Genomic DNA, 11,409 nt, shown 5'->3' on the forward strand with positions numbered 1-11,409 from the left:
CATTCTATTTTATCTTCCACTAAGGTTCACATCCTTTATATGATGGAAAGTTGTGGTGACATCAGCAACTAATACAGCTTCTGAACAGTGTTGCTGTATAAATGACCAGGATGCATGATGCTATTTTCATCCCAATTGTACTAATTGATAATTTGATTAAGACTTTAGAACACCATAACGAGGATGTCTTCGGCCATAATAATTATATCTGAAGAGGCTGGAAAGCATTAGTATTTATTCAAACCACATATTTTTATGTAGCATTGTAGCTTCATAACTCCATCACTGGTTGAATTTTTTTACGATTTCCTTGGAATGGTAGGACTTTCGTTTTCTCCTACATTATTGTCTTCAATAATTCAGTCAGATCTATGAATTTTTTTCCTCCCCTAGACCTGTTTTTTTTCAACTTCAACATAGACATTGTTTTCTAGTTTCGTTCCTATTCAACTATGCATGTGACTTAGATAAACTAAACAACAGCGCATTCTAGGAAGACTAGTAACAAAACTTCAATAGGCCTATTAGTTTAGTTATATAAAAATGCGACTAGAATAAACCTACTATGCCAGAAGAAAAAAATAATTATTGAAATCTTTTTTTATAAGAATTAAATTTTATTTGATTTGTTAAAATATTGAATAATGAAAATTATAATTTATAAAAAAAAATTGAAAATCTCAAAGACTATAAATAGTATAGCAATTTATTCCGTAAAGGTGAACGATATTACATGGAAAAAGTTATATTTATAAACTTTTGTTTACAAACTACACTATGTCTGATCGATAATACACTCTTGAATAAAATATTATCGGTCATACATAATACAATTTGTAAGTTTGTCAATATAACCTTACTCATATTAATAAAGCATAAATAGATGAAAAAATGTATTTAGGAAGAATGATTCATTAATCAAATAAAGTATTCTATTATGCAATCCTCGATAAGAATACTGATAACTCAAAAAAAAAAAAAAAAAATTGACTTATTCTTCTTTAACAAATTCATTCACTGTATACTAATTCTTGGCTTTAATCATTTCTTCCATGCTTGGTTGCTGGCAGTAATGATGGCACTAATAGTGTTTGACCAGTTGCAACATTACACCTATACCTGAGGCCTACCCAATTTATGACCCTTCAACAACCAAGCATTTCACTTTCACAAACCCAACATCAAACTGAAAATATCAAAGCTCCTAACACAACAATGTCCCAACAGAGATTCATTTTCAGGATCTTACTATGTCTGGCACTTGTTCAGTTTCACACACATATCCCAATCTGCAATGGACTATCATTTGTTGACCTCAATCTGTTGAAACACAGTGAAATGGCTGTAATGACCAAAAGGGTTTGCACCAAGAGCATTGGGGAGTGCTTGACAGAACCAGAGATGGATTCAGAGACCAACAGAAGAGTTCTGATAATGGAGAAAAAGTACATTAGCTATGGGACACTGAAGAGGGACATGGTTCCATGTGATAGGGCTGGAGCTTCTTACTACAATTGTCATGCAAGACAAGCAAATCCTTATAATAGAGGCTGTGAGGTAATTACTGGATGTGCAAGAGGTGTTCAAGCCATCAAGACTTGATAAAGAGTCATTAGAATGGATGAAGGAAAGGGAGCCAAGTGGCTGTACTTTCTTCTTCCTTCTCTTTTTTTCCCTTTTTCCCATCTGAGTTTTCCTCTGTAGTTAAGGTCATGATCTTATATGCTTTCTATTTACTTTATTTTTAAACTTATAATATGACTAGGGTATCTATGAAAATATCTAATTTCTTTCCGAGCAAATATCACTCCAGATGTGACATTTTCCTTGGCATTATGATGCCTATTTGTTACAAAATACGTTTTGTAGAAATTTGGGGTTACAATTTCAGTTTGGCGACATCATTTTGTTACAAAGTAAGAGCTGAAGTCTTGGAACATTAAGTAATATCCAGTTTGGCAAAAAATATATATATAACCAAATGCTCATGCAACAACTAATTACAGGAATTAGTTGCAACATTTAACCTTTTTCTTGAATTTGTGGGGATAACCTTCCATTATTAAGATAGAAAATTGTAAGAATGATAAGTATTTACACCGAAGCTAGGTTTATTTTCTTGGAGGTCTCTTGTCAGAAAGAAATCAAGTTTTAGAGGGGATATTCTATCTGCATGAGGCAATGGAAACAATTACTTATATTTGATTTAATACGAGGCTTTTCATAATGAGTCAAACTGTGTTCTGAAGAAGACAACTCCTAATACCAGATTTTGATTTCAAGGGAAAAGAAGTTTAATTTCTTCATATGGGTATATAGAGAAAACAAGAACTAAAAAATATGAATCACAAAACCACCTTCTCTTATTGGAAATTGCAATTTCCATAAATCAAAATTCACGGGTCTTTGCCATGATCTAATCTTAGTTGATTGAGTTTTGTTGTGAGATCTTGTGTTTTTATGAACAACTCCTGCAGGTCTTACACTTTTACTGCTCTTTATTTTCTTCAATGTTTCTAGAGCGGGTTCTGAGAATTAAGAAATGTGTAGTAGATTGCATCAAGTGATCTCTATTGCCACTTATTCAATCTCTTGAACGGTGATAGTCACTGCTACTTGCTAGTATCTTGGCTTATCCTAACTCATATACATGTTCAAAAGCATATCTTATTACACTATTCTTTTTAGTGTTTTTCTATTACTATATATTTTAATTGAAATTATTTTCCTTGATTACAAAAGCACTTTTCTCCCGTTCTCCTTTTAGCTTATTTAACTGCATCTGTTGAATAATAAATATTGTGGTGTCCTAAAGACAGTGTGACACCCCTTCAATAGAAGGGCCAAGTCCTTCCTTCATCATGATGTAATTCCATCCTTCTAGCTTATACAATTTCTTTTTACACATCTCATAAAGGTGGATGGACTGAATAAATAATTAGAACAGTATTCAACTGACAGGATGTTACAAAAGATGTATGGTTGTTAGTTAATGAACTTGACAGGTATATATAGTTGTGGTTAAAAAAGATGGTAGCGTTATTTTGTCATCACTTTCATATGATTTCTTCTTTCATTGTATCATAATTTTTTTATATCACATTATAATCTCAACTTTTTGCGCGTATTTGTTTATAAACTGTTGTTGATTGTTTTAAATGGTAACACTCGTGTAAGTTTTAAAAAGGGGGGACAATGTTTTCCACTTAATGTTGGAAAATTTTTGCTTGAAATGATAGTATCTTTATGTCAAAGTTAGGAATATGGTTCGTCAAGTTCTGAGAATTATTCACATTTGCTCAATTCTATCATTTGTGTTATGCTTGATAAACTTATGGTAATGGTAGGCGCCGCTTACAAGCAACAATTAAAAAAAAAAAGGGCTAATGGGCTATGCATTGATTGGTGCGCCTGCCTGCTGGATCCAATTTGAAACATCATCTTTCGTAATGTCAACATAGAAACAGGACCCAACTACCCACCTTCTCATCCTTTTTTCAACGCCAATTTCCAAATCCAACATAATCGACCCTCTCTACACCCGATAATGATAAAACAAATAAAATAAAAAATAATTGGTGCTGTAATGATAATATTAAATAGTAAAATAAAATAAGAAGACCAAATAGAAATATGTTAGGATTAACAGCTTCTTGAAAAAAATAAAGAAGGAAGCTATGCATGCGTTTAATTCATCTTTGTTCTCCATACTGGCCCATCAGTTAAGTCCAATTTTTTAAAGCCCAACATTTTAGAGGACATTTATCGGAATTCATAGAGGTTCGTCACTAGGACATTTTTCTTTTTCTAAACTGCCCCTGTACACTAGGCAACATGTCTTGTCTCAAGACAAAACATGGCTTAATAAGACACAGTTGGCTCCCTTACTGGAGATGACTCTTCTCTCTAAATACCCCTCACACATGAAGGGGATCCTCTCTTCTACATGGTATTAGAGACTCGCCGCCCCCCCCCACTTTCTCTTGTGGAGTTTCTTAGCACAGGTAAGCTGGGCCTGTTGCATTGTCCACTCTTTTAGCCCACTGGCTCTCGTGTGAGGGGGCGTGTTGAGATATATAGTCTCACATTGGTTGTATGAGCAACTAATGTAGCCTTTATTGGGCACTCTCACCCTTAGAGCTAGTTTTGGGTGGTGTATCCCAAGGTTCTTTACACCATCTTTGCCATAAACACCTCCCTTTTATGCACATCATGGAAGCAAGCCTTGCTTTGATCTCTATCATTGTCACTATAAACACCTATATATCAACATACTTCACTTCACTCTTCATGGGATATATCTAAGTACCACAAACGGTACAGTATTGAAATTAATTTAAATTTGTTTCCATGGATGAAAATCAGAGTGAACCTTATGGAAGCCAATTCAAATTTTACTTTTTGTAGTCACCCCATTTTACAGGAAAAAAACAATGAGCCACTTTCCATGTGTGGCGAAAACGAGCAGGCCTTGAATTCGAAAATGGAGGTTATCGTCTTCACCAACAACTGAAAACTTATATTTGCTTTTATGAATGATTAAATTACCAAGGAAATGGGCATTCGTTATATGATTAAATATGTGAGGAGTGGGTTTGGTGCACTTACCACTTAGGTGGCGTAAGACCGTTCAATGCATATTTATCTTAATCTAGAAGGAAGTCCAATAATAGCACATGGATATTGCATTTTATGTAAAGTGATGCTATAGGTATAGCATCATTACTTGAAAGAAATAGTAGTTATTTGTTTTCGAGATTTGTTTCATATGCTAATACACCTACCACGCTTAACCCCACCAGCTATTATATTTATACCTACCCTTTTAATTAGGAGTTACCATAGTATTACTTTTATTTTTTATTTTTTTCTTTCCTATATTTAATTATTTGTTGGGGAATAAGGAAGACACGACGCTTCAGTGTTCTGCATCTAACAGCTATTCCGTTCCTCCTGTTTTCCCTTTTTGTCTTTTCGATTACTCAATAGTTGAATTATTTATTTTTATCTCATATTAGCCTTTGCAAAATTCTTACTCTCTCTTTTTTTGGTAAAAAGCAAAATTCTTACTTAACATTAGTGGAAGCTTACAAATACAATGAAATTATTAAAAGAATTAGGGAAAGTTCTAATTTTATCAATTTCGAAATTTTGATAAATTAATTTTTCATTTAATGTTTAACGTCCATTTCAATTTCGAAAACATATGAATAATCACTTTAAAAGAAAAGAAACAAATAAGTACTGCACAAGTAATTTAAATGATTTGAAACGTAAAATATAAATTAAAAAATATATATTTAAGAGAAGATTGATTTAATTGGTACAAAATTATTTTACTTACAATAAAAATTAAAATATAATTAAAATTTTCATTTTTAAAAAATTCCAATATTTAATTTAATTAATGAATTATTATTTTGTTAGTAATTTGTAAATATCTTATTATGCCAAATATTGAATAAAAAATTAGTCTTCATCACGGTGAACATTTCTCCAACATCCTTAATTTTCATCATTTTCAAATATTTAACATACAACTTAATATAATACAAAAAGGGTGTTGTTTTTCTCCTGTTATTGGAAAAAACAACACTCCTCCCTCGTACACAAATTTTTAATCTAAATATCCGATACATATATATATATATATATATATATATATATATATATATATATATATATATATATATATATGTGGTTCGCTTTTTGTCATGTGACATGACTAGAGCACTTTCCTGCACACACAAATCAAGTGTGGGTCTCACGCTTAAAAAAAAAAGTCAGACCAAAATCAGGATACGACGTCGTATTCTTAAGATACGGACGCGGATCCTTGTTACAGGAATGAACAGTGTCATTCCTGCAACATGATTCTTATATTTCCCATATATATATATATATATATATATATATATATATGTCATATTTTTTTCTTGAAAAGTTTGGAAAACTGCGAGGCCGAGTAATAAAGTTCAATCAACATAATCAGAATGCAACTTCTTTTTAGGACCAACCAGCAAGCAGTGTGAGGCATAACTTTCCATCCCTATGACTAAGGGGAGGATTATAATTTCAGAGGGATAATATATCTGTAAGAAAATAGGGGACTGAATCAACTTATTCCGTGGAATTGCAACGAATATGAAGGCAAATATTTATGACAGTTATATTCTCATTGACAAGTGCTTTAATTTGGTCAAATAATTACTGAATACTGAATCTTATTCAACATATTCCGTAGCATTATGCTAGGCGAACACTCGTTCTCATAGCTGCCAACCGTTACGGGTTTGTGTTGAGGACATCCAAATTCAAATGATTTTTTTAAGGAGCTTTTGGTGGTCATTTTCAGCCACATCTTCAAGAAACGGAATCAACCAACAGGTAGTCTCACAATGGAAAAAAATATAACATATTTATATTACCCCTGCTTTTATAGTTATTATCTTTCATATCCCTATTTTTTTTCTATTTTTATTAAGGCAGTACCTACTTCAATTTCACCAAAAATATGCTCCTTACAAAGTTGTATATAACAGGATGCTTTGTGTCTAAATTGAATTGGTCCAACTCGCAATAATTGAGTTTTCTTATGGTAAATGCTAGTGTAAGGTGTTGTCTTTAACTTTTTAATCATTCCCTCGCTGCTTTTAATCTTTCTTTTTCTTTTACTGCAGAAGAAAAGATAAACCAGATTTTCCCCGTTTTGATAATTTTGGGCAATGTTGTAGTTTGGTGATATTCTTTCTGTGATTTTACGAATGTTGTTAAGCATAGTTTCCATTTTTATTTTTCTATTTCTAAAACTATTTCATTGTTATATTTGAATAGTAGGTCGATGAAATTGTCCATTTATTTAGACAAAGTTGCTTTTCAATTACCCTGGATCCAACAGTAATTACGTGACATTCTAACCTTTTCTGGTTGTAAAATATGTGCAGAACAATTATTTTGTTATTTTACTTTCAATTTGATCGTAAATTTCAGTTTTGTTTTGAGGTAGTTTTTTAACCTTTTGCCAAGTGCTTTTGCGAATGTGAGTGAAGTAGCAAACATAAATTATAAGAGATATTTCAAAACTGGAGATCAGATAGGAAGTACAATTTTCCCCTATTTTTTCTTATTTCGTTTCATATATCAAAGATGGACATAAACACACACTCTAGCTACTAAATAATAACCCACACAGCCGCAACCAAAGCCTTATTCAAACCCATTTGGTCTCATTTCAAAGGGAGACCCCAAATAGGTTTTTTTGCTCTTACCCTTCAACCCAATGGATCGAATTGAGATCCTACGAAAATCAGAAAACTCCAATTCTACCACAAATCTGAAAATTGTAATGAGAAAATTCCAAAAAATAAAGTAAAACAATCAAGCCGACAGATAAAAATCCTTCTTCTTTCCCCTCAATATCATCCCTTGATCGTCTCAGTACCTGTAGTGAGCAGGCTTGTATGGACCCTCAACGGGCACACTGATGTAATCTGCCTGGTCTTTGCTAAGCATGGTGAGCTTAGCTCCAAGCTTACCAAGATGGAGAGCAGCCACTTTCTCATCAAGGTGCTTAGGCAAAACGTAAACCTTCTTCTCATACTTGCCGGAAGCCTTCTCCTTCCACAACTCAAGCTGAGCAATGACCTGGTTGGTGAAGGAGCAGGACATCACAAAACTAGGGTGGCCAGTGGCACAACCCAAGTTCATCAAACGACCCTCAGCCAAGACAATGATACCCGCATTGGTCTCAGGGAAAACCCATCTGTCTGTTTGAGGCTTAATAGTGATGCGCTTGACACCAGGGTATGTCTCGAGCCCGAGCATGTCGATTTCATTGTCAAAGTGACCAATGTTGCACACAATAGCATTGTTCTTCATTTTCTTCATGTGGTCAACCATGATAATATCCTTGTTACCGGTGGTGGTACAAAAGATATCAGCCTCAGAGACAACATCCTCGAGGGTAAGAACTTGAAGACCTTCCATGAGAGCCTGAAGAGCACAAATGGGATCAATCTCGGTCACAATGACACGAGCCCCAGCCTGCTTCATTGCAGCAGCACAACCCTTGCCAACATCACCATACCCACAGACAACAGCAACCTTGCCAGCAATCATCACATCAGTGGCTCTCATCAGTCCATCGGGGAGCGAGTGACGGCAACCATACAAGTTATCAAACTGTCATCACACACACATCTTTGTCAGACTACATCAGCAAACACATTTTAATTCAGAACTAGATCCACTGATCAGGAGCAATTCAAATCCACATATTCAACGACCCACTTGTTATTTTCAAATAACCTAATTTAATAATTGCTCCTTAACCGTAACATACAATCTAACAATAAAAAGAAAAAACACAATAATTTAATAAAGGGAAGGATATACTTACCACCAAAAAATTTTTACAACCTTTACAACTTAATCACTATTGATTTCCGTTAATCGAACTGGTTATAATTTATTGAAAATTATTAAGTCGTATTTATTAATTAATTATTAATTCCCATAAATTATAACCGTTAGATTGACGAAAATCAATGATAATTAAGTTGGTGGTAAATGTTGTAAATTTTTTTTGGAGGTAAGTATATCTTTTCCCATTTAATAATACTCAACATAAAATATAAACAAGTCAAGACAGGCTTCTTTGAGGACATATATCAAACAGTTGATAGATCAAGGAACACATAATAGATCTGAATTAAATTCAAAAGGGAAATTACCTTGCTCTTGGTGACAGAGTCATTGACATTGATAGCAGGGAACAAGAGGGTGCCATTGGCCTGCATCTGATAGAGTCTCTTGACACCAGTGGTGGTTTCTTCGGAGACACCAACGAGCCTCTCCTTCATCTTGTGGTACCTCTTGGGATCGGTCTTCAACCCATCCCTGATAATGGTAAGCACGAGCTGAAACTCCGCATTGTCGGTGGAAGCCGGATCGGGGAGCTGACCGGTCTGCTCGTAAGCCTCCTCAGCCTTGACACCCTCATGGATGAGGAGTGTGGCGTCACCACCGTCATCGACGATGAGATCAGGGCCGCCGGTGGGGCCCCAATCAAGGGAGCGCTCGGTGCACCACCAGTATTCCTGGAGAGTCTCACCCTTCCAGGCGAAGACGGCGGCGCTGTCGCGGGCGATGGCGGCGGCGGCGTGGTCCTGGGTGGAGAAAATGTTGCAGGAGCACCAGCGGACTTCGGCGCCGAGGGCGGTGAGGGTTTCGATGAGGACGGCGGTTTGGATGGTCATGTGGAGGGAACCGGTGATCCTGGCACCTTTAAAAGGTTGGGAGGGACCGAACTCAGTGCGACATGACATGAGACCAGGCATTTCAACCTCGGCGAGCTCGATCTCCAACCTACCGAAGTCCGCTTGGGACATGTCCTTAACCTTGTATTCCCTTCCACTCGTTGTTTTCTCAACCAACAATGCCATGATGTGCCTGAGGAATAACAACAACAACAACTACAACAGATAGATGAAATAAAGAGAGAGAGAGAGAAGAGCGAACGAAGAAAATGGGAGTGTGAGGGTGTGTATAAATACAAGTGTGGGAAATGGAGCGCGCGACTAAGCGAGTTTCCTAAACTATTGCTAAACAAATTAGCATCCACCTCTAATTTCCTATAACCTTGCTCATTCACCAGTATCACACTCCTCCTCTCACCTTTGCTTCTGCTATCTTTTACTAAAAAAAATTAAAAATAAAAATATGAGATAGAATATTGTAACAATCAATTTCATCGTTAGATCGATTATATTGATCCAACGATTATATTTATTTTCATCTTTGTATATTATGATTTCCCATATTTAAAGTGAAAACAACAAATATGAAAAATCATAACTATACAAATATGAAAATAAATATAAAGTATTAAATATGGAGAATCATAACCATACAAAGATAAAAATAAATATAATCGTTGGATTAACGTAATCGATCTAACGGTAGAATTGATTGATAGTAACATTGATAATAAATATCATATCCTTAAATTAAATAGGAAAGTAAAAGGCTTTCTCGAAAAGTAAAATAGCACGGAAAAGTTTGTCGGGTTAAGTTGCCTGGTTGTAAAGGCACTCCTTCAACTATACTGCTATGTAAAAAACCTCCAACGACGCCACCGTCAGCATCAACAGAGATTTCAGCGTGCTTTAATAAAATAAATAAATCTTATTTCTTTCTTAATTGTTTTATACAGTGCATGTGATCCATACTTTTGGTTTTATCTTTGTCGCATGGAGTGTAATTTCACTCATTAAATAAATAATTTATGGCTTTTCAAGGCTGTTGTTCAAACTTTACTATGCATATATGTGTATATATGCACTTTAAATATCCTTATCCTGAAAATTATGGAATCGATACCTTCTGAAAATAGCAGATTATATATAATTATTGTATTTTACTTGCCCTAGAGCGCCTTCGCCCTGTATTAAGTATATTTGTTACCACGCACATTATTTCATCACTTCATGTGCACAACCGTTCTTGTTTCACCAAAGCATATAGAGGAATTACCACACAAATAAAAACTCTCAAACAACTTCAATCTTATCTAGATAGATACATTTGAACACTCTTCAAACACACTTTATCCGTTAGTATACTAGCATAAAAAAATGTTTATAGAGTGAAATTTGACTTCCTTTAGGATTTACTTTTTTTTTTAATGACGTATGAGTTGCATGTCAATAACAATTTCTATATGATGTTAAAGATTTAATATCTCGTGTGAAATTTGAGATCCATTAACCACCTATAGCAAAATATTCTCAAAATCATTTTCAGCTAGTTAATTTTGATGTTTCATTGAGTCTTTCCCATGTTACCTAAAATGATTTATGGACTTGGTTTAAATTCATGATTTCCTTACTCCAAATATATATATAATAGGTCTCTCAATTATATACATACAGAGTGGGTGGGGAGAGAAAAAGAGAGAGAATTTATTAGGGAAAAATGTCTATCATTTAAAATTACACAATTTATATCCTTTCACTCTCACAAAGAGGTGGGACCCACACCTTTATTTATTTTTTGTCAACTCTCTCTCCTCCTTTATCTATCTCTTTCTCTCTTAAAATGACACAACTTTACATCCTTTAAAATTATACACACTTTTCCCAATTTATTATCTTAAATCGTTAGACTGCCAAAACCATTCATGCGTAGAGAGAGAAAGAGAGACCACTTATTTTTTATCGGTACACTATCCAAAGGACGACGAGATGCCAACATATTTCATGATTCTTTACAGGGGAACATGTATCTCCTGTAATATGAGAGACAATATTCTTCTTACATATATATAAAAATGAGTGTCTCCTCTTTTTTTTAATTGGAATGGAATCCACAATGCCTTTGAGTCTGCAACATAAAAGAATATACCTCCTG

At 34.6% G+C, this 11,409-nt stretch overlaps 2 protein-coding genes across 3 annotated transcripts; one reads left to right on the forward strand and one right to left on the reverse strand.

The window, feature by feature from the left end:
* Positions 1–1,137: 1,137 nt before the first annotated feature.
* LOC133312054 (protein RALF-like 24) lies at positions 1,138–1,818 on the forward strand. Its single transcript, XM_061513197.1, has one exon. It carries the CDS (start codon positions 1,138–1,140, stop codon positions 1,600–1,602), a length of 465 nt encoding a protein of 154 aa, XP_061369181.1. The 3' UTR covers positions 1,603–1,818.
* Positions 1,819–7,102: 5,284 nt separating this feature from the next.
* LOC133312052 (adenosylhomocysteinase) lies at positions 7,103–9,562 on the reverse strand. 2 transcript variants are annotated; one of them, XM_061513194.1, is made up of 3 exons: positions 9,132–9,561; positions 8,733–8,996; positions 7,103–8,181 (listed from the first exon to the last, which is right to left on the reverse strand). In XM_061513194.1, the coding sequence occupies exons 1-3, from the start codon at positions 9,441–9,443 to the stop codon at positions 7,435–7,437; spliced, it is 1,323 nt and encodes a 440-aa protein (XP_061369178.1). In that variant the 5' UTR covers positions 9,444–9,561; the 3' UTR covers positions 7,103–7,434. The 2 variants fall into 2 exon arrangements, with proteins under 2 accessions (XP_061369178.1, XP_061369177.1); XM_061513193.1 differs by having other exon boundaries at positions 8,733–9,562.
* Between the last annotated feature and the right edge of the window lie 1,847 nt (positions 9,563–11,409).

The sequence above is a fragment of the Gastrolobium bilobum genome, unplaced genomic scaffold (assembly GCF_033153095.1).
Source record: "Gastrolobium bilobum isolate Gb01-03AN ecotype WA unplaced genomic scaffold, APGP_CSIRO_Gbil_v1 utg23192, whole genome shotgun sequence".
In the NCBI taxonomy this organism is placed as follows: Eukaryota; Viridiplantae; Streptophyta; class Magnoliopsida; order Fabales; family Fabaceae; genus Gastrolobium; species Gastrolobium bilobum.

Coding starts and splice junctions, on each gene's coding strand:
- LOC133312054 (XM_061513197.1), top strand. CDS start 1,138: ATGACCCTTCAACAACCAAGCATTTCACTTTCACAAACCCAACATCAA.
- LOC133312052 (XM_061513193.1), bottom strand. CDS start 9,443: ATGGCATTGTTGGTTGAGAAAACAACGAGTGGAAGGGAATACAAGGTT. Junction 8,182..8,732: donor ACTCTGTCACCAAGAGCAAG/GTAATTTCCCTT, acceptor GTGTGATGACAG/TTTGATAACTTGTATGGTTG.